At 32.8% G+C, this 23,466-nt stretch overlaps 3 protein-coding genes and 1 long non-coding RNA gene across 4 annotated transcripts; 1 reads left to right on the top strand and 3 right to left on the bottom strand.

Annotated features, from left to right (window-relative positions):
* Positions 1-19: 19 nt before the first annotated feature.
* Positions 20-2,538, bottom strand: LOC107015007 (glucan endo-1,3-beta-glucosidase). Its single transcript, XM_015215155.2, has 2 exons — positions 1,789-2,538; positions 20-1,702 (listed from the first exon to the last, which is right to left on the bottom strand). The coding sequence occupies exons 1-2, from the start codon at positions 1,865-1,867 to the stop codon at positions 645-647; spliced, it is 1,137 nt and encodes a 378-aa protein (XP_015070641.1). The 5' UTR covers positions 1,868-2,538; the 3' UTR covers positions 20-644.
* Positions 2,539-2,681: 143 nt separating this feature from the next.
* Positions 2,682-5,593, bottom strand: LOC107015008 (thylakoid lumenal 17.4 kDa protein, chloroplastic). Its single transcript, XM_015215156.1, has 4 exons — positions 5,428-5,593; positions 5,192-5,316; positions 3,937-4,183; positions 2,682-3,119 (listed from the first exon to the last, which is right to left on the bottom strand). The coding sequence occupies exons 1-4, from the start codon at positions 5,531-5,533 to the stop codon at positions 2,896-2,898; spliced, it is 702 nt and encodes a 233-aa protein (XP_015070642.1). The 5' UTR covers positions 5,534-5,593; the 3' UTR covers positions 2,682-2,895.
* A 1,103-nt stretch (positions 5,594-6,696) lies between these two features.
* Positions 6,697-9,667, top strand: LOC107012478. The gene is made up of 2 exons (XR_001456043.2): positions 6,697-7,097; positions 9,326-9,667. It is a non-coding gene; the product is annotated as an uncharacterized LOC107012478 (long non-coding RNA).
* Positions 9,668-10,275: 608 nt separating this feature from the next.
* On the bottom strand, positions 10,276-15,355 carry LOC107015292. The gene is made up of 8 exons (XM_015215514.2): positions 15,103-15,355; positions 13,299-14,576; positions 13,048-13,138; positions 12,787-12,944; positions 12,641-12,692; positions 12,107-12,186; positions 11,914-12,007; positions 10,276-11,638 (listed from the first exon to the last, which is right to left on the bottom strand). The coding sequence occupies exons 2-8, from the start codon at positions 14,481-14,483 to the stop codon at positions 11,103-11,105; spliced, it is 2,196 nt and encodes a 731-aa protein (XP_015071000.1). The 5' UTR covers positions 14,484-14,576; positions 15,103-15,355; the 3' UTR covers positions 10,276-11,102.
* Positions 15,356-23,466: the final 8,111 nt, after the last annotated feature.

The raw sequence follows: 23,466 nt of genomic DNA, 5'->3' as shown, positions 1-23,466 counted from the left end.
GATACACGTAAATTTAATTTATCAATTGCGATACGTACTCAATACATTTTAATATTCTTCTCTCAGGTTTACTTTGTGTGAAAGTAAAATTTGTGTATTGTAACAAATGTTTGTAAATTTTGTGGTCACATGAGAGAAGAATATTAAAATGTATTGAGTCATATATATATATATAAAAGATTAGTAATTAGGTTAATTTTAATTTTACAAGGTACAAGTATATAATGATGTGTTGGTGTATGTACTGTTGGTCATTTCAATTGCTCTGTCGCAACAGTTTTGGGCGTGCTGTTGTCGAGTCCGCCATGGACTTTTTCGCTTTAGAGTTAAGCCCATGATCCATTTCTTTAAGGCTTGGAGCTAGCTTGATAGTAAACATGCATAGGCATACATTGTATGAGCTCGAACAGTGTTGGAAAGAAAGCACAGACTTCCATATTGGATTTGTCTCTCCAAAAATAAACTACTTTTGGGAAGAATCGATTTGAAGAGCCCATCAACAGAGGTAGAAACGCAATCCACATTACATAATTGATGTTCCTCTGTAATGCTTCCTTGTCTCTGATTTCGAAAGACGCAATGTCTTCCCCATTGGGTGCCGGCATGACGGAAAATTTGCTTCAGCCTGCAAGCCGAAGGCAATTTCAAAAACACATGAAGCACACCAGCAGAAGCAGTAACAAATTGGTTCTGCTATGATCAGTATTGGCAGCAGCATTAGCAACCCTTGGATGTAAGATTCCTATGTCATAGACTGGCGTCATATCAGGTTTGAACAGCCCAAAATTTCTTTCACATGTTGGCCCTGGCTTTAAGTCCTCGTTGAAGAGCGCGAAAATGTAGGTTTCAAATGTCCTGTTGGGCATTAGAGGTGTCCCAATTCCAGACATCACGTGTTGTATGAGCTTTCTGTTGTATTCCGCTGCAATTCCAGCGTCTGCTCCTGCTTGCCCTGGATCTCCTCTTGATGGCCATCCAGTTTCAGCTATGACAATCTCAATGTCTTCGAAATCCAGGAGCTTCAGGGCTGAAAAAACTGCATCTAATTGTGCATCCAACATGTTTGTGTAGGTGAGTTGTGTGGTCTCGTCGAAGACCCCTGAATTAGGCCTAAAGAGTGCATAATCAAGTGTGTTATCAGAAGAATCAAAAAATGGATATGGGTTTACCATGAATGGTGAATTAGTAGCTCTAAGGAAATCAAGCAACGGCTTGAGAACATGGATGTCATATCCTGGTCTAAATTTCCCAGTAGAAGGCGGGCTTGAATTTGAGAGTATACCTAGGAAATGTGGAGTAGAAATTTGGATGCGACGATCCAAAGACTTTTCAACAAGGGCAGCATGGAGGGTTTCCATAGCAGGGACTAGGCTAACAATAAGTAACTTGTTGGCAGTTGAAATTACTTCGTTGCCAACAAGTATTCTCACTATGTTGGTGGCAGGGACGTAAGGCAGGACGTTAATTTCCACCCATTGCTGGGCAAAACTCAACATGGTAAGCTGCGGAATTAGATCATTGGGGACATTAACAGTCACTGAGATGCCAGTGTTAGCGAATGCTTTCAAGATTTCTGGGTTGGCGTCAAAGAGCCTCACACGACGGATGAAGGTGGATTCACGGAGGAAGCTAGCAACTTGGACTGGGGGAGGGAGGTTGTCAGCAACTGTACCATAGTTGACACCAATTGTTCCTTCAACTCCTATTACCAAAAAGGAAGTTCCAATTATATCCACTGACAGTGTATATAAAACACGCGCTGTGAATATAAAGCAATCACTTGCTTACCTTGAAGGAAAATTGGTGCAAGAAGAACAAGCAATGCACCGAGCAGATGAGCCAGGGGTGTGTTGAAAACCTTATCCATTGCTCGGCTTGGTCGTCACAGGTTGCTGCAACTTTTTTTTATGTCTGCATGTCAGCAGCTTGGGTGAAGAAAGGCACCTGTTTGGGATGCTTTCCTTCAAAAATGGGCGTTCCAGCTGAAGTTCTGGAGTGTCAAATTAGGCAAGGAATATTCATATGGGCCACCTCCTATTGGATGAGAATCTTTTCTTTTTATGCTTTCGTCAATGTGGGATTGAGATATACCTATTGCTAAACAGTAAGGAATATACTTTTGAAGTTGGAAAAAGGGCTTTATATACTATTGAAGTTTGGATTAACTTTCCCTAAAGAAATAAGGGAAACTTTTGAGAAAAAGAAATGCTCCAACTGGGTAACTTTAGGCACTTCACCATCGACAAGAAGTTCCACGGAGGGTAAGCCCCCCTCACTTCCAACGTGAAGGTTGTGAGGTCGAGTCACCAACGGAGCAAAAAGGTAGGAGCTCCTGGGGAACGGGTAAAAAAAACAAAAACAAACAAAAAAAGTACTTCACCATCTCCCTCAACTGCGTAACTTTCAAGTACTTCACCATCTCCAATTGTTAAGAGTTCCAATTTAGGAGGGGTAACAGTTTCTAACAGAGAACAACAATACTCATATATACTACCAATTCGCTTAAAATATCCTGTCAGTAACTTCCAAAGTATAGCTTGGCCTTTTGCCGTTAGACAGGTCTCCCATAATATCCCACTGTTCAAGTCCCCAGTTGCCTGATGCATATTTCTTGTCCGCGACAACAAATCATAAATGGAGCAAATTACAGAATGATTTGTTTCTAGAAAACCAAACATAAGTTCATCAGTTGAAAATTGATGCTTAATTAGACTATCAGGTATAAACAATGTAAGTTACAAGAAGAGTTGAATCTTAGTTGACATTACCAGGATAACTCACTCGCTCACTTTGCTATACCAAAATGACAAATATACAAGTAGTAGCTTACATTCAAGTATTCCACGGAGCATGGAAGATGAATCAAGTCCGAAAAAACTGGACAATAGCATAAGGTTATCGACAACCCAAGTTAACTCTTCCTTCTTCGTCAATAGTTTTATTCGTGCATATCTTCTGTAGATCAATGTAGCCAATGATTGTGTCCTCAAAATCTGCACCATCAAGTTGTGCATTATTGAAGGTAGATCCAGATAGTACAGTGTTCTTAAATGAAGCTCCCTGGAGGTTGGCTTTCTCAAAGTTCACCCGATCGAGAACAGCATTCGAAAAGTCTGTCCCTGTATGTACTGAAGAGTCAGATTTCCAACTTTGAAAAAGAAGAAAGTATTCAAAACAACACATACACACACAGAAAGCTTAAGTCATTCTTTAGCCCTTCCCAGCGAGACATTATAGTGGTTGTTGTCAAATTTACCCATGGCTACTGGCGAAAATCAGAGAAAGCCTCGTGGGGCAATACTACCATGATTTTCTAGAACATGTATACTCCAAATATAAACACTTCAGATTCAATTGGTTTTGTTTCAATGAAGAGAAGAACAAGAAAGCTAGAAAAAAAAAAGAGCAGTACTTAATCTACCAAAACATGCACTCTCCTATAAAGATGCTTCAGCTTAACTTAAATTCAGACACACAACATCCATCCGATATGCAAGTAGTTATGATGAGAAAAGAGTCATTAGTATTAGTCAATTGGCGAGGCAATAATAAGATAACAGGTGCTTAATCTCAATTTCTATTTTATCTTTCTCAAAAGAACTGAGTAGTTGAAAAGTACTCTATCAATGTGCAAATTTCTACACAATTCCTACTGTTTCAACCGGCCTTGACATTAGAGGCAAATTACAAATTAAAGGACAATGTATCTGTTATATAATCAGGTTAAGGACCTCATTATAAATATCATGAAATACTAATTTACCAGTACCATGGGCATGAATATTTGGATATATATGTCTTATAATAATTCAATCAGCTGCACTCAATATTTCCCTTATTTCTTGCATTTCTTTTTAGTTTTAGCCTTTTGCTTCTTCAGTCGCCTTAAAAACACAGGGACGGAATATCTTCTGCAAAAGTGTGAAGTGAACTTACCCTTGAAACTAGCACCAACAGCATAAGCCTTAGACATGATCACTTCAGTCATGTCTGCACCATCAAATTTTGCATCAGACATGAGTGCTGCTGCCAGTGACTTCCCCTTAAGATTAGTTTTCTCATTTGTGTAATCACAAAAGCGCAGATCAAGTGGCTTATCGTAAACACCATTGGCTTGACCTATTGTGTTGCCAACAAAGGCCCGTTCACACCTATCTGGATCTGTTGATAATGGAGGTAATCTCTGCAAAATCAACCCAAAATGTAAACAAAAACGGTAATCTTGCATACATGTATGGACCTATGAAGCTATGACAAGTCCTGATATATTAATTCTGAGTCAAAATGCACGTAGGCTTATTTCCTGTTTTGAGAACATGAGCTGTAAAATGTTTTCTCCCATTTTATGAGGAGAAATAGCTCAACATTGCCATTGTAGTATCAAAGTTGCTCAATGTTGCATTAGGCTTTTGGTCCATTTATTCCTTGCAGTCACTAAATTGTCATTTTTTACCCTTCAATTTTCGACAATGCTTTAAAATTTCCCTCAATTCAGAGCTCCATTAGGGGTCAAGGATACAAAATAATTTTCACATTGGCAGCATTAACATTAGATCAAAAAGTCTAACGGATGGCAAAGTTGCTCGATTTGAAACAAAAAAGAGGCAAATTTGACCCTTTTCCCTTTTATAAAACACTTCCGTAAAACACCAAATATCTCGAATCCCATCTAGCTCAAACCTAGATTTCCATGTTTTCACATAAACAATATAGTTAATTAAAGTCTTAGATACTTAAACGTACATATCAGGAGTTAATCATCACGCGGATCGAAAAACTATACAACTCACTTTGAATTTCTTAATGCCAACTGGATTAGGCTACTTATTTGCCAAACTAAAAACATAAATGGCGATAACCTTTTGGGTAAATTGGCTCACACAATTTAGCTTTGGCATAAGTTCCCCCAGGAAAGGCATCTCGACTGCTTCCAAAATCAGGTCATCGACCAGTAATGCGACTTGTAAGAAGACTCCCTTAGGCCCATCAAAATATCTATACGTACTTAGCTAAGAAAAGAACCGTCCACACATTTTAAAACAAAAAAAATGAAACAGATTTTAGACCAAGTTTTAGATGAGATGCAATTAACAACACAATTCAATACCGTAACAACACAAAAGGTCAGCCCTATTCACTGCTCAACCTATACGTAAACAAGAACACATTGAAGAAAGGCATTTGGCCCAACCTGACCAGCAGCAATAACGGGAGAAACAGAAGAAAGTGCCCAAACAGCAAGGAATCCACAAGCAACATTCCTAAGTTTCTTAAACTTTGTTGAACTTTCCTCACTGTTGGAACAATCCTTGGAAGCTGCCTCCAGGTGCATCAATCAAACATAGATCATAAACTAAATTCAGATGCGATTTCAGCTTGAACATTTATGAAAATTTTGAGTATGATAAAAAAAAACGAGAATCGTACCTGAACATTTGATTCGGATGGGTGAGTGAAGTTGCAAAGGGCGATAAACTGGGGAACGAAGGAGATAATGAGATTTATACGCTAAAGGAATAGATATTGACGCCATTTTTTCTTTTTTTTTGTGAGTATTATTGGCAGCACCTCCGTTGTTCTCATATCATACATGGACTTATCCATTCATAACCCCAACTGTAGATACATCTCTATCCTACGTGGCATCTAGACTCTACTCTTTTTTTATTTTATTTTTCCATTTTAATTTGATTGTCTAATTACCTAGCTAAAAAAAAATTAATTTTAGCTGAATTAAATATCATATTAAAAAGGGCAACTTTCACATATAGCAGATAAAAAATTCATATTTATATGCTATAGCAAAATTTGCATGATTGCGCTCCATAGCAAATATAGAAACTGTGTAATTCGCTATACATATACAGTTGAAGCAAATTGTATAAAACAAAGTGTATAAAACAAGAAAGAGAAAGACACTTGGGCAGAGAACTGTATAAAAACGAAGTGCATAAAACGAATTGTATTATAAAGTGTATAGAATGATTATTTACAATTTGAATTTGTATAAAATGAGAAAGAGAGAAAAACAAAAGAGACTTGACAAGGAATATACAATTGAATCGAATTGTATAAAACGAGAAAGAGAGAAATTAAATACAATTTGAAAATAGTATAAAACGAGAAAGAGAGAGACAAAAGAAACTGGTTTAGAGAGTATTTTTATTGTATAATTATAAGTGTATAGGACGAAAATATATGTACTTGCATGTATATATACAATTTTCTCATGCTTTATACAAACAGAAACACAATTTATACATTTTGCTTCTGTTTATATAAGTGAGAAAGGCGAGGGTGGCGAGCGAGATTTGGGAGAGTGGCGAGCGAGATCTGGAAGAGGGGAGAGAGGGAAACAAAAATATATGTATTTATACAATTTTCTCTGCTTTATACAATTAGAAACAATTTTTATACACTTGTGTTTGTATAAAAAGTGAGGAAACGAGCGAGAGATTCGAGGAGAGTGGCGAGCAAGATATTTGAAAAAGAGGCGCCTGACAATTTTTTACAAACGTTTACTATGAAGCACAATTAAATCAAACCCTAACTCCTCTATTTATTTTAAATTATTAGTTTACTATTATTATATAATTTTCGCCATTAAAAACTATATGTTACACACGACTCTTTAATTATGACTAAATAGCGGGGGGAAAAGTTTGAAAAGGTATTTTCTTAAAAGTAATTGGTAAGACTAAGCTGGGTGTATATATATGAGAAGAAGCCACCAGCTGTCCTCATTGACCATTTTCGCCTTGTTCCATCTCTATCTTTTTCGCCCACTGTTCACTTGATTAGGGTTTTTCTCTTTTGATCCATCAAATCTTTTGGCGAACAGTTCAGAATCCTACCGATCATGTCCTACGAGAAGCTCGACGGTTTGGCGAGGTGGTTTGGTACTAGTGTTGCATCGGCGTTTTTCGCATCCTTGGAACGATGCTCGTGTGTGAATCTCAACACTTCCGAATCCGACGATGAGGAAGAGGAAGAAGCTAAAGAGCGCCCTCTCATGATCTCCGCACTCCCTTCTCACCTCGATTCCTGCGCTGCCACCACTAATCCTACCTCCGCTGATAACCTCCCCGTTTGATTAGGTAATTTTTTTAAAAAAATTTGCCTGTTTCTGTTGTGAATTTTGAGTTTTCGTTTGCTAGTGTCGTAATTTTGTTGAGAGGATAGCACGGAAGCAACGTAGTGATTGTTTTGAGCTGATTTGCGCTCACCATGTAATGTATTTTACTTGAATTAGCTTGAACTACTAAAAAAGAGTAAGCTGTCAATTTTGTAAGCATTGTTGTATTTTGGTTTTGAGAATCATTCTCTGGACTTTCTGGTCCCTAAACAACATAGCATGTTTGTGTATTATGTGTGTCAATACATGAGTATGTATATGCAATGCTACTAATCTGTATATAACACTATTGAATAGTTTATGTTAGTTTAGGTAAGTTAACTTGTTCTAATGGTTGTTTATTGCATGTTTGTGTCAAAAAATTCTGCTGTAGGAATATATAGAAAGTAAAGAGGGAAAGGCATGACAAGAAGAATGTGCACATATAGAAGCATATTTAATGCTTTAACAACGAGCTCCTAAGTTTCTTGGACTAATCACTATTTGTCGACATAACATGGGTGTGGGAACCCGTACTTGGTCAATCAAGTTTGGTTACTTTGACCAAAATCAATGGAAAATTTTGGGACATATATACAATGATTTCTGTTGGATACTAAAATCAATAGAGAAATTTGGAACTGACAATGATTTCTGGTAGATGCCAACTTGAGAAATTTGGAAATATACAATGGAGGAGAGGACATATACAGGGAGCTAGCCTAAGTTGCATCAGACTCGGATGCATCAGCAACGACCAAGCAGCATCCTATCTTTCTTAACACTTTGTAGCTTGTACCCTTGAATAATTAGTTTTTTTACTGTAAGAGTTTGTTGGAACAACCAGTGCTAGTTTCTTGACTGTTTGAGGAGAAATCACGGTTAGAAGTAGAAGCTCCTCTTTCATATGCAGGTTTAGGCTAAGAACAGTTCTATGTTTGCAGTGCAAGTTTGTCTGCCAAATGGATGATATTTTGGTTTATGGGGCGTCGGAGACTGAAGTTAATTGAAGTACTCATCAAGTTGAGCAACTCTTCAGGAATGATAGGTCTTCTTGTGTCAGAAGGAAAAGTTGGAAGTGGGAAAAAAGAAGATTAAAGGAGGTGTATTTGATGGTTCATCCTCTTAAAATTGTAACTACATGGATGAAAGTGAACTTAATAGCCGCTATACCTAACTTTAGCAATGTGTTGATATTGTTTGATCAATGTTGTGTTACTCTTTATTGCTCTTCAGTTAGATGCCAGAGTTGTTAAATGAAATGAGGACTTCTTTGGGCACTACATTTACTTCCATATTTTGTTTTAAGAGCTACTCCTTTAACATTGTCAGATAGGATTATGACATTGTGGAGTGTGCAGTTCGTTAAGTGGATCATAAATGTTGTTACTACACATGGTTCGTAGTGATCTATATAATTCCTATAGTTTAGATATGAGATGATTTGTGAATCTATTTTAGGTGTAGAACATCTTTGTTACTTCACTCACCACAAAAATTGTGCTGCTGCATGGCCTCAACTTGTCTTGATTAGAATGATTACAGTTGCCTTTGTGTTGACCTGGGGAGAACTATGGTTAACTGTAATTGTATTTACTCTAACAAGAATACTCTCGAGTGGATCTGCCTCGACTCTGTAGTTGTACTTGGTTAGATTATGCCTGTTCTGTAAAGGGATTGGTCAATTATAAAGTACAGAGAACGCTTCCTGTTGGAATATCTAAAGAGTAAAGATCGTACTAAAATGAGGATTGTGTAGTGTTGCTCAGATAAAAGACTTTCGAGCCCTCTGTATATCCCAAACCAATGTCATCTTGCCAATCGCAATTCTATTGATGAACTGTTGACTGTTTGCTTAGACTAATGGAAGAGGTCTCTAGTGTTTTGGTTCTAGAAAAGCTTACCTGAACCAAAGGCTTGGTTGATATGAGTCGAAGACTTGGAACATTCTTGATGTCAAATTTTTGTGCTGTTTCAGACTTGCATCTTTCGCAATGAAATACATAATAATGTATAGTTGATAATTTCTTTAGATAGTGATACCTACTTCAGCGATGCTTTTACCTTTTTCTTTTGATAGTTTGTGTTGCTGCTTGAACAGAAGTTTGGTTGGGATCCATGATTTGCTTCTTTTCTCATGTCCACCATACTTTTGCAGCTTTATCTCACCTAGACAACTTACAATGCTGCTTTATCTTTGTTTTTTCTCAGAACTGGGATCATGCTGCAAATTTGTTGAAGTGGTCCTTTGGCTCCATCAGCATGGGTTTCATTCTTCTTCTCCATCAACAGAGTGGATTCACTCTGGTATAAGTTGTAACGTTTTAGTAGACTTATGATAGGATTGTATAAAAGTGTGTTGTCTGTTGAAAGTGTCTTTGTAGTACATTAACTGCACTAGTATGCATTTTCCTTCTCCTTCACCTCATCGTATCGGAAGTTACGGTGACAGAATTGGCATGCTATTTAAATTTCAAAATATCTACAGATTATGACTCGTGTATATGCATTTATCTATACATATCACACCTCCTGGTGCCAGACTTGTGTTTGCTAATATTGAAAGAAAAAAGTAGCGGGCCTGTGGGGCCAATTTAATGTTCATTTGCTTGAGCACTTACCTTTGCTAATAATATATTAAAAAAAAAAACAAGTAGCGAACTAGAAATGAAATAGTTTATGGATTATATGCTTTGCTATTCATCCCTTTTTTTACAAGTTTCATATCAAAGGAATGCGATCATGGACTAAATGTGAGAAAAACAGTTTTGTTTGTCATTTCCTTGTTGGCTCTATTTCTAATTCAATTGAATTCCGATACTACGTATTACCAGATGGTTTCTCTTCACAATATAAGCTGAAACAACTCAAGTTTGACTGTGCAACTACACAATTTCTAAGGACGGAGAGAGAATTTACACCAGCGGTTTACAATAGACCCACAAAAAGAAAAGAATAGGTGATGAAAAAGCCACCAAAGAGTTCGGTTGTTTATTGACTCCATTCAGTTATGTACGTTACTCGATCAATTAGCTATCGAGTCTCAGTTTAATCAAATCATATATGATATGTATTGTCTAATAATGCTTTAGGAATTCATGGACCAAATCCTTGCAAACAATAAACTGTCTCTGGACTATTAGTTCCATGATACAGTCAAGTTGATAAGAATGTCAATTATTATTTCCCACAACACTCTTGAGCCAGATACATATTTTCATGAAAATACTATTACAAATTTAAACTTCAGGAACATCAGCGACAAGATTGGATACAAAAATTGATGAACCTCAACATAAGGTTCAATTGGGTGTAATTTTTTACTTTGTAGGAGAGTCCTTATAAACTCAATGCATATACACTAACTACAACTACTACTGTACACAACTAACAATTGACGTGATGAGTAGTTGATTCATCATCAACACCATGACACTACTAAATCTGACCTTTCTTTTTTCCTTTTTCAAAGATTGAAAGTACTAAATCTATCTTTTAAAGCTATAAAATGGAAATGACATCTATGTGTTAGTGTAATCCCTGAGTCACAACGGCATACCCCTCTTAACTCCCACTTCTTTTATCAGACAGAAAAAGCACTTGCTAGAGAGAGCACTTGCCTGGAAGTATTATCACATTTGTAGTGAACTCAGATTCATGTACAATTTCGCAGCTAAAAAACCAGTGCACCAAGAGCTCCCCACCTAGCCTTCTCACTAGTGTCATGTGGTCAATCCCCGTCTTCGTTGAACCAAATAGCAGATAAAATAGTTCAATCATTCTGATGAGAGCCAACAACCAGCATGAACTGTGCAAGTATAAACCAGAGGATATATATGTATCAATTAGTGGCAAGGGCATGGCGCGCACACACACTGTTGTATCCTTCCATTGAAACCCGGATGAAAAGGAGTGTTCTTAAGCAGGGCGGCCCACAACATAAATTATCCCACAGGAGGATCCGAAAGAGGAGATAAGTACCTACTACTCAAAGTGGCAAAGGCAACCCATAATTATGAAATGATCTTATTCGCCCATCGTAGCCAGCAGTAACAATAACTAAACCCCAGGCATGAGAATTGGATGAGCTCTGGCAAGAACTCCTCAGAAGTTTGTATTCAGATTTACACATCCCAGAAGACGTTGACCGAGGACTTGACACCGGAAGCTTCTCTTCAGGCCAGGTTGCTGATCCTTTTGGAATTGCCTCAAGGAACAACTCACTGCCCAAAGAAAGATAAGGAGAGGAAATGAAGGGTAATACGTTGTTTGAAGTTTGACTTAGTCCTCCTCCACAATGCCGTCCATTATCTGGATTTACAATTTTCAAGCCGGACCAGGGTATTGCAATGGTGGAATCACTGGAGAAGAACTCAGATGACCTCACCACTTTAGGTTGAGATTCATAATCTTTGGGAACGTCGCAATTCCATATATAGACATTAGAATCTTCAGACGCTGAGACAATATGCTTCCCATCCGAGGTGAAAGAGGCAGAGAGATGGTTTCCTGCAGTTCGCGGACCTATAGAACAGAGTAGAAGTAAATTAAAATCAGTAGAGGATAAGAAGCTGCAAGAAGTTAAGCCTAAAAACAACAATGGAGTTGCAAGTCGCAACCAGTACTGAAATGAAAAAAGAAATGTGTCTACTATACATCCCACTGTCATAAAAAATCACACATCACTTTTGCAGCTATTCAAATTGCCTTTATTCATTAAAGCAAGCATAAGGCACTCAAAAGACAAAGCAAACAGACATCAAATAGAATATTATCTGAAACAGGAGAAAGGAACAAACCTTTGTACTTGCCGATCACATTGACACCATCTAGGATTCTGACGTGAGAGTCAGCACAAGTAACCATAACTTTTGATGGGTCTTGTGGAAAAAACTGCATTCAGAAAGCAATGTATACACATCTCATCATAAGGTACATCAGAAAATAAATCTGACCAGAACCAAAAATTGTAGTTTGGTGATGTAATATTACCTGAAAGCCAGTGATCCTTTTGCAAATCGACTTCTTTTTATTGGCCAAGCACATCTGCTCCTCTAATTGTATCTCATGACCTGTCACAATACAATTTTGTCTCAACTCCAACTAAATAACATATTGTAAATTTTCGCTAAAAAAGCATGGACTGGAATACTGAGTCAAAATATTCCCAAATGTTCCTTGTAATCTTGCAAACAAATTTGACACTCCAGAAATAACACATCACTAAGTTATACATGATAGCTACAAATAGTAGTAACGTCAGGTAATTTGTGTTCTCCTGAATAAGTGCTTCTTTAACTTCTATTAAGACTGTAATAAAAGAGGCCAAGAAGTGCAGACAACCACTAGAAAAAATGTCATCATTTTCGAAAATCAAATCTTTCTTTTAAACAACAGTCACGTTCCATTTAAATACGAGTAACAATTTGACATATAGTGTTGCAATACCATAAATTTAAAAAACTGACTCTGGGAGATACTAATGACGGCAAATAACAATACCACAAACCAAAGAGTGAATGTTACCTTCCAAACTGAAAAAACGACAACTGCCTGCCATTGAGCCAATAATCCCACCCTATATGAAGCAGATTATTTGTTTCAATAATTTGCTCAAGTTTCTGAGTCTGTACTACAGGGATACCAAGATTAAAAAGATGAAAATTAGATACCTTTCCATCAGGTTGATAGGAAACAGCAGTCACTATGTCTCTGATGTCAGTCCAATCCAATACTTGACAGCTGTTAATGGCCCAAATTCGAACTTTCCCATCTATTGATCCACTGATGAAGTATTCATCGTTTACTGGGTTAAACTGTATGCAAGTCACTGCAAAACCAAAGTGAGTAATGCAGCATGAAACTCAATCACTACAAACATGTTTAATCACAAAATAATTCTAGAGTGGAGTTTAATGAAGGCCTGTACATACCATAATTACTATGTGGAAAAACTCTGAGGCACAGATCATTTCCAACTTGCCACAGACGAACAGTTTTGTCAGTTGATGATGAGAGCAACCACTGCAGAAACAATACATAACAAGAAAGACGGTTACTTTCAGAATTTTTCAGAGGTTGATGATGAGAGCAAACACTGCAGAAACAATACATAACAAGGAAAGACGGTTACTTTCAGAATTTTTCAGAGAACTGTTTATCAAAGACAATTTAATAAACTTACATTATTTTTTGACCACGAGAGATCCAATATCTCCCCAGTATGCCCTTGGAACACATGCAGTGGTTTTTCCAAAATTCGAAAGACCTTTGGAGGGAAAACGACACAAGCAGAGTCTCTTGTTTTCTTAAGGCCCTTCAACTTACTACTACTTTTCTCTTTATCTGTCACCAGAGGAGCCAATTGAGAAAGATGATTCACCGTGAAATACATACACGAAGGATCCAACTCTGGGATATCAAATTCATTGGATCTCTCATCTTCAACCACTTGCCACACCCGCACAATCTTATCTTCACCAGCACTAGCTAGGTACTGTCCATCAAAACTGAATTTCATAGTTAAAATTGAACCCTCGTGAGCCTGGATATCCTGCCCCATGAAAAGAGCAGAGAGTTCCTTCAACCGTTTCTTACAATGGTGAACTTTAACCCTCTGAACTCTAGACCTCTGAACAGGGTTGGAATTGTTATCCTTCAATTCAAGACATCTCCCTTCGGCATTTGCTATGCACGTAAATGACCGTAGCCTGCTTAATAACCGACTCTTAACTCCATTTAGTTTCTTCGGTACGTCTCCATTTTTATCCAGTTCTCCCTGTCCAAGCTCCCCAATAACAGGGGACATACATGAAGAGTTCTCGAGCTCACGAGACATTAGCAGTCGTTCCAATCTGACAGGCTTGTTATTGCCCTGCTGGCCATTCTCTGCCTGAACATGTACATTGCACCCAATTCCACTATCAACGTTACCACTTCGAAATGAGAAATTCCGATTTGAACCCAACTGTTTAGGTGAATCCAAACCTTCGTCCCCACACAAACCAGACCTAGAAGCCCTGTAAGAAGGAAACTCGTCCTTGTGAATTGAGGTTCGTAATACAGCTCCACTACTTTCCATAATTCTTTCAATTTCCCCAGTAGATAAATTGGAGCTTCCACCTATATCTACTGGATCTTCTCCAGACATTCCATCTAAACTCAAACCCATCCAACAACGGAATTGCTTACGTCGCTCAACAACACTTCTGGGGGTTTTAATCCACTCATCATAGCTAACCCCATTGACAACCCCAGAGCCAGAATCAGGAATTGGGATAAAGTTAGAACCCAAATCAGAGCCCTGAGAAATACTCTCCGGGGCATCGAAAAATCGACATTCCCCTTCGTCATCACTGAAGCTACCCATGATACCTTGAGTTCACCCCATGAAACCCCACATCAAGAAATCATCTTTTTAAGCCCTAGGAAATGTGTTAAATAATCCATCCTTCATATAAACCTAAATAAACAAATGAAAGGAAATTGCATTTAGTAAACAAACACCAAAACACGACTACCAAGATGACTAAAACTGATTAAAAAATTCAAAAAACTCCATTATTCTAGTAACAAGAAAAACAATTATACTATCCCCTCTTAACCATTACAACAACAACAAAAAAAACAATAGATCCAGCATGGATCCCAATCCACTCACATTGAACCTGGTCTCCCCCACATAACATACTTCAATTTCAATAAAGGGTACTACCCCCACCCCCTCCCCTTCCCCTCTTTATCCATCTACATAGAAATATGAACCCTAACTTTCAAACCCAAATAAATAACCAATTTCAAACCCAAAATTGAAAACCCAACAACAATTTCGACTCTTTATATCATTTAAAGGATTATTCAAAACACCCATCAACAAGAATAAGAAAAAAGATCAAATTTTTACAATGATTAACATGAAAAATTTACTGATTCACATAGGAAAAAATCAAGAAAATATGAAAAATGAAGGGCCAAGAAGATTTTCTCACATGGGTCCGGCTTGTTTCAATGAAATTGTATGGATGGGAAAAAAGAAAATGTATCAGAGAGAGACAACACAACACAATACACTCTTCTTTCTCCTCCTCCTCTTCTCTCTTCCCTCTCTGAACAAACAAGAAACAAAGGACTGACCATTAAAATAAAAATAAAATTAAAGAAAAAACAGAGAATAGAAGGGTGTAATTAATGGAAGAAGAAGAAAGATCTAAAATTAGGAAATATTTTTTGGCAAAAAAGAAAAAGAATAATTTTTGGGTAAAAAAGAAAAAAAGGAAAAAAAATATTCTTGATATTCGTGATTACCGATGGCCCGAGAAACGAGATTTGTAGAGTAGTTATACTACGATCTCCGTTTTATTTTACTTGATTCTTATATTAATAAAATAAATATTTTAATTTAAATTACATTTTAAAAAGACGTTATTAATATCATAAGTTTAATAAAATATATTATTTTTAAATAATTAATTTACGATAATATGAATCAAGTAATATAAAATAACGACGAAATTATTAGGGTCTAGTCCTATTCCTATGTGGTCTCTTTGGTACAATTCTCTATTGTGCGCCACCCTATTTTTGCCCACAACTGTCTCATTTACAGAGTCCCCTTCTCTTTTTATTGTATTTTTCAGCTTTTTTATTTTGTATGGAATTATTTTATTCTACTTTTTTTTCTTATTTTATTAAATATTTTTTTATTTAGTGAAGTGGATTAAATAGAGCAATATGACTATTGAAGATTTATTAATGGTTTGGGTACATTTTTAATATTGGCTTAGTTTGAAAAGTTTTTTCAAAAAAGGTATGTTTGGTGAGAAGTTTGAGTTTGACTAATTAATTCTAAAACATTTTTTGAACAAGAATTGATATTTGGTAAAAAATTTAAAACATGTTAAGTATATTGTTTTCCAAACAAATATTTTTTGAAAGGAAAAACAGTAAGTAACCAAACTCAATTATGGAAAAAAAGTTCTTGCAAGAAAGCATATTTTTCTTTTAACGAGTTTGATCTCACGTAAATTTGAATTAATTGAAGTCATAAAATAAGTACAAATAAACACTTGGAAAAAATTAAACATGAAAATTTATAAAATTTATGTCTTTGTTTAGTCCAAGATTTTAATTCTAAATTTTAAATAGTACTGAAATCATTTCAACGAATTGTTAGTTGATTTGATTGATTGTAATTTTAATTTCAAACTTGAACTAATAGATTTTAATGTTTTTTATTTTAAAAAATAGTATTTTCATTTTTTTCGTTCATAAAATTTTAACTTTATATTCCTGTACGAATATAACTTATTTTTACATGCATTTAATTTTCACATATTATTTTTATCAAATTTCAATTAAAATCATATCCAAATATTTACTTATAAAATCTTAAATTTTTATTTATATCATTTTATTACTACACATTGGATTAGGTTTGGTTCCATGCTGTAGCAGTTAATTTCAGAATTAATTACGTATACTCCATGCTAACAGTTATTAGCATTTAATTATGCGTGCTTTAATTGGGTTGCATGCTAACAGTTATTCTTAATTACTGTTAATAACGACGTTAAATAGTTTATTTGTTTGGTCTTAAACGTGATATGTTTCATAAATACAATGCCAACATTTATTCTTACTACATATTTTTTAAAAATATTCATGACTAGTACTACCATTGTTTCGACTTGTAATGTTTGTCAATTTTTAGAAACTATCTTGTTTGGTTCAAGTACTATTAGATTCTTTTTTTTTGTTTGAAAAAAAAAACAAATTAAAATGCGCTCCTCCGTAACTCCGTTCATGAATAGTTGTTCATTATACTGTTTTAGAATGTCTAACAATACTTGTCAATTGTACTATTTTGGTACGTTGAACAATACTTGTCCATTTTATGAAATCAATGATTAATTTTACAATTCGTTCCTAATTTACCCTTGTTATTAATTATAGTCATTTCTCCATTGCATTTTTTTTCAAGACATTGATTGTACTAATTATATTGAAAGAGTAATATAGTAAATTATCCTTCTATTTATAGTTTATTAAGTAGTGTGCAAAGTCTATAATAAGCAAGTATTATTGCCTGTTGGATAGAAAAAATATGTACGTACTCTATTCGTTTCATATTGATTATCACATTTTTGGTTCATGCGTTCTTTAGAAATTTATAAACTATCATTAAATCTTTTATAAATAATCATTAAAAAAATAAGAATAAATAGTCAATATCAAAGTTAATTGATAATTTTTAGTAATATTGATAATTAAATATGAAAGAAAGGGAGTATTTCATAAACCAAATTTAACCCTCAAAGCAAATTTTCACCAAATGCATATTTAAGGCAACTAGATATTCTAAGATTTATTTTTCCTTCTCAAAACGCATATTTCTAAAAATAATTCAGAATAAAAGGAAAATACAAACTAATAAGTGATTAGATATTGATATAGAAGAGGGTTTAATATAGTTAATTGAGATAAAATATTACTGAATTAATTAGTTGAGTTTTCACGCTAAATTTTAAGATGTTATTATCTAAAATATTTCACCTTAAATGACTAGTAATTGTAAGAGCTTTCCTACATAAAATGTATACGATATTAAGGAGTGACATAATTAATCTAAGTTCATCCTATGTTATTTATGAATTTAATCATGATCTAGTTATTGAGTTGATCTAATGAATTGAATTCAAAACAACAAATCGAATAAAAGTAATACAATTTAACAAATAAAAAAAATGTAATGCGCGCATATAAATTGATTTTCTCAAAAATAATATGTCTGTTTGAATTTAATTCATTATTTTTAATTATGTCCTATTGATTTTAGAGAAGAAAAAAAAAAACTAAAGAACATTATGACTCTAAAGCTCAGCAAAATCATGTTGCTTAAGGGAAAAACCCAAAATGCTTAAAGTGGTATCTTTTTATTAGTGAATATCACACACATTTTTAGTATAATGATTAAAAGAAACAAATAGGTCATGAGCTTCAGGATGAAACTTCACATGAACCTACCATGATCTAGTCTTGGCATTTAGCAATTGTTATGATTATTGTTTTAAAAGAGAGGGATCATATGTTATGTTGAGCGGATTGGGTTATGATTTGTTATTTGAGTAATTTACATAAATTTTATTAGTTTAGCATATAAATATCTTTCTATTCTTTCACTTTTCATTATTATGAAACTTAGCATGATTTAGACTTTGTTTTAAACATATTATATTCTAGTGAATTCATATGTATCTAACTTTCTATCTCGCTCGCTGCACTTTTACCATTGGTGTCCTAGATACATGTATCTAGTGTGATTCATATGTGTCTGGATTAGGTAGACTATTTCGTTTGTCTCCCTCTTATCTCACTCGCCTCTCTTTCTTATTTTAGTGGTTTTAGTAGAAAAAAATGATTGGAGGTGTAAATTAAAGAAAAAGATGGTTTATAGACATAAAGAATCGCTTTTCTTAAAGAGATATTGTTCATACACATATCGGGGAAACAAGTAACTCCCTCCAGGCCAAAATACAACAAAATTTGTATTTACCTGCAGATTTTTCTTAAGCTACTTTTACATAATTCTTGAATTTATAGAATTTAAAAGATGATTTTTCATAATAATCATGTTCTTTCATTAACTGAAGACTTTTCGTAATAGTCACTTCTTTCATTAATTGATGACTTTTCATGCTAGTCGTCCTCTTTCATGAACAATGACTTTTCATATTAGTCATGTTTCTTCATGAACAAATTACTTTTCATAATAGTCATGTTCTTACATGAACAAAGACACCTTTTCAATTTAAAACCTTTATATATTAGTACAAGATATTCAATAGTATTAGAATAAAAATATATGTATCAAGATGTATCTAACTTATTATTTAATATGAAATTATTAATAGTTTGTGGACAATATATAACACTTCTAATTGTGTAGCACTTTTATCTTAATTCATTTTGATTTAACCAAATTCCAAACTAAATGAATGACTTAATTACTATTTGATCCGCCTAAATTTAATTCACTACACACCCTTACCACCGCTAACAATATTGGTGTTACATTTTACCATAATGAATAGTGTAACAAAAATCAACAACTATGGTAAATTTGGTACGATTTTCCATCTTATTCTATTTCTCATGTGGAATAAATTAATTCACACATTATCATTTTAAAAATATAATTAAAAAATAACTTAACCCACGTATCAATACGATTTCAAATACATATGTGAATCTTCCAATTGGAATTTTCTATTTTTTTGTAAGAATCTGACTATAAAATTGCGGGCTCAAAAATGTAAAATCAAGCTTTACTTATTTTGTGAAATAGAAAGGTGTTTCACGCATAGTGTTAGCTGGATGAGACACATATTAAAGGTTTTCCTATAATAAAGCATGGATTAGTAATAAATTTTCGACAACACTATAAATGTGATGCACATAGAATGATATATTTATCACAAATTTATATGATATACATAATTAAAATTAATAATATTATATAATAAACTTGTGATATTTGTTGTACCAAAGTTTATAGATGCACACAAACTCATACCAATTCAAAGAAGACGATTATTTTTCTTGAAAAACTGGGATAACTTGAGCCATTTAATTTGGATTTTATTGTTGGCCAGTTCTTTAATTATGAAACTGCAGCATGTCATTTTTAAATGAAATTTAATAGCGCAAGTAATTGAAGTAAATGGAAAAAAAAATGTTATTGAAACCGAATTAGATAATAACTAGGTAGTTGCGAATTGATTATATAATTATTATTTTTTCTTTTAACGAATTAGATAATAACTAGGTAGTTGCGAATTGATTATATAATTATTGTTTTTGTTTTAAACATCGAAAGAGACGTATAATATATTTCATGATTTATTTTTATTCTTTGATTTAAATTGCAAATTACACCATAAATAGATTTTATTTATTTAATCTAATAATTTGTATTTTGGGGGTTCTATTAATCTGAATTTATTGAAAAAAAATACTATACTGGTGAAACATTTTCTATCAAATTCAACAACAAAAAAGAACTCTTGGAGCGTTCAAGTGGTACGAGGCTAATTATTGATTTTATTTTAAAAGAAACTTTTTCTTATAATATGCTATTAGAAAACTACAAAATTGAACCCTTATATTTCGCAATATGTTGAAAGTAGTACCTTAAATATCACTTTAACAGTTTTAATCCTCCATCGTCAGATATTTATCCCTCCATCAAATCATAATTGTTCACTATTAACTTGAAACACCTCTTACAAGACAATAAATTTTGGGATAATATTATTATTTTATCGTCTGACTTTATTAAATTTAATAATTTGAGAAATGTGTTAGATGATAAATAGTATTTAATAACAAGAGTAAAATAGACACAAAATATAAATTATCTCTTAATTTACTAAATTAAACAAATATTATCAAACAACTATTTTTAATATATTGAACAATTATTATTTGACTGAGAGAGTATCAAATTTAATTGTTAAATTTAATTGAAACTATGAAAAGATAATATGTAATGGGGTAATTATATTTGGAGGTTTGATTTTTGCTCTATTTTTTAAGTTCCGTGCAATTTGTTCGCTCCATTCACTATTAATTGTCATACATTTTATTTTAGAGTCAAATTAGTAAAAAAAAAATTGACTAATATTTATAATATTTTTTTTTATCATAATGATATATAAAAAATTGCAATGTATAGTATTTTCGTATAGCTTTTGAATATCTAAATTATTTGTTTAAATATCGAATAATATAATATTATTTAACTTTGAAAATTAATTAAATTTATTTTTAAAAAGCATAACATGACAAATAAAAATAGACGAAGAGAGTAATTAACAATTTTTATAATTTATTGACTATTATATTGTGTCCTATGCAATATCTATGTTGCGATTTTTGAGATTTTGATGGAATTTTTAAAGTTTTTTCACAATCCCGATTAACTTTAATAATCATTGGTAGAAAAACATCCCATGGAGAACAAAATTATTTATCTTTGATGAATTTTAAAGACTAACTATTATTTATTATTATTTTTACTATTACTATTTTTATTCTCTATAATATTTATTACTATTATTATTCTCTTAATATTTGTTAAGGCTCTAATCAAACAGAGGGGGTGGAAAATACAAAAAAAATAAAAAATAAGAGGAAGTCAACGTGGTCAATTTTATTTTTTTTCAAGTCAAAGCACACAAATTGACTTTGACGTAAAAAGAAACAAATTCCGTAGGATCAATTTGACCATTATTTTTCATTTAGAAAATTATATAAATCACGCTTGAGTCAAATTATTTTATTTTTCAGTTTATTTAGTGTTATGTTAAAAAATATTATTATCATTAATAACAGATGTGGTGGAATGGTAAGTATTTCTTCGTCATTAATAAGAAATTTCGGGTTTGAATCATCTTTTATACGGAGTCGACTTTATTAGACAACACTTTATCATCTATGTTCCAACGAATTCAAGTTTAATCGAACTTCGATATGAATACCGAACATTTAACTTGGAAACAAAAAAAGTAATTATTCTGCCGTTAAGATATGATATTCTTAATTCATGAAAATGAAAAATAACAAATTATAGATTTCTAAAGTATGTAAATAAATAATGTGTTTGAAGATTTAATGAACTTATTCAGTTAATCTTTTTTTATATATTTTGAGATGATAACCGTTCGTTATTATTACATATAAACAAATTAGATCAATATTTTATTTTTTTAAATTGACGAGTATAGGGTGCAGAAACTTTCAAATTTTATTTAATAGAAGCTCAATAATTTAAGCAAAAAGAATATCGAATTATGTGTGATTAAATAATGAGAATAAAAACCGACCAAAAAAAATGATGAGAATATTGACAACTTATGCCAATCAACTAGTGGTGGAAAGAAGAAGTAAAAGGAAAAAAAATAAAAAATCATAGAAGCCATGGAATATTTCCAACCCATATTATCTATAACTGTTTTATTTTATTTTTTATTTTTTTTTAAAAAAAAATTAATTGTCTCATGGAAATGTTTTTCTTTTTGTGATTAACAACTAGAAGCTTTTTAGTAATAATTTTAGTTGTCAGAGAATATATGTTTTAAATTTAGAATTTTTTTATGTTGAAATTTGAAAGTAAGGATTCAATGTGAATTTTCTCATTTTTTATGTCATTTTGTTTATTTATATAAATAAAATTCTATATTTAGTGTTTGATATTTATTTTATGAATTGATAAATATAAAATTTGAATTGATAACATGCGATTGATTTCCAATGCTTGATCAGGGTTGTTTAATAAAAAGATTAATAACGTAAGAATTAGTAATGCAACTATTAATAATGTATAGATAAGTAACAGTTTATTTTTTATTAAGTGCTTGGTTTATGATTTTCTACGCAATATATTGTTTGGATAAAACTCTACAAATAATCTATTATCAGTCATATCTTATGTAATTCAGTTAGAAATAAATATAAAAAACACTCCTAAACTATTCACTTTTTTGAAGTGTCATACCCAAACTATTGAAAGTGTGAGTTTCAAACCTAAACTATCATTTTTTAGTTTGAGAAACACACCTCAGTGGTGTGTGTAGTGCATTCTCTCTTTTATATGAAAAAACTTTGATACATGACATTCCACATAGATAAAATATTTTATCTAGATAAAAATTAAATAATAAAAAATTAATATTAATTAAAAGTTAAAGATTACTATCTATATAAAAAATTAAATTATTTTTCTTAACTCACTCCACCACCTCCTCCACGTACCCCCTCTCCCGCGACAATCCCATCCCTTTTTTAAAAAAATCATTTATGAAATATTTTTAAAAATTTCATATTTCATCCCCCCCTCCCCCGATAGAAATTGATATTATTTTATTTTTAAAAATCTATCCCATCCTATTTAATTTTCCGCTCCTAATATTTATTTTTTTATGTTTTTCTTATTTTGTATTAGATATGCACGTACATATATTTTTAGAAAAAAAATCTACTAGTGTGCAACATAAACAACTAAAAAATATAAAAAGTCTTGTGGCGACAAGTAAAAAATATTTTCAATATGTATATGTAAATACTAGGAAAAAAATTGAAAGCGGAGAGTTAAATGGGATGGGTAGAATTATATTTTTAAGAAAATAAAACAATATCTAAATTAGTATTTGATGAGGGGGAGGAGATGAAGTAAAAAATAAAATACTTTTATAAAAGAAATTTAAACAAAATAAAAAAACTTAAAATATGGTGTAGGGTAAGAAAAATATTTTACATTTTAGTTTATAAAGAAAATATTATTTTTTTATAATAGT

Source organism: Solanum pennellii, chromosome 3 (assembly GCF_001406875.1).
Source record: "Solanum pennellii chromosome 3, SPENNV200".
Classification (NCBI taxonomy): domain Eukaryota; kingdom Viridiplantae; phylum Streptophyta; class Magnoliopsida; order Solanales; family Solanaceae; genus Solanum; species Solanum pennellii.
The sequence above is the reverse complement of the archived record's forward strand: the minus strand, read 5'-3'. Positions and strand labels throughout refer to the sequence as shown.

Excerpts from the sequence above, each read along its gene's own strand:
- LOC107015007 (XM_015215155.2), bottom strand. The coding sequence starts at position 1,867 with ATGGATAAGGTTTTCAACACACCCCTGGCTCATCTGCTCGGTGCATTG. Across the intron at positions 1,703-1,788 it reads TGCACCAATTTTCCTTCAAG|GAGTTGAAGGAACAATTGGT; the intron begins GTAAGCAAGTGA and ends TTTTGGTAATAG.
- LOC107015008 (XM_015215156.1), bottom strand. The coding sequence starts at position 5,533 with ATGGCGTCAATATCTATTCCTTTAGCGTATAAATCTCATTATCTCCTT. Across the intron at positions 4,184-5,191 it reads CCGTTATTGCTGCTGGTCAG|AGATTACCTCCATTATCAAC; the intron begins GTTGGGCCAAAT and ends TTGATTTTGCAG. Across the intron at positions 3,120-3,936 it reads TGTTGGTGCTAGTTTCAAGG|GGACAGACTTTTCGAATGCT; the intron begins GTAAGTTCACTT and ends CAGTACATACAG.
- LOC107015292 (XM_015215514.2), bottom strand. The coding sequence starts at position 14,483 with ATGGGTAGCTTCAGTGATGACGAAGGGGAATGTCGATTTTTCGATGCC. Across the intron at positions 12,693-12,786 it reads CCTATCAACCTGATGGAAAG|GGTGGGATTATTGGCTCAAT; the intron begins GTATCTAATTTT and ends TGCTTCATATAG. Across the intron at positions 11,639-11,913 it reads TGTGATCGGCAAGTACAAAG|GTCCGCGAACTGCAGGAAAC; the intron begins GTTTGTTCCTTT and ends TCTGTTCTATAG.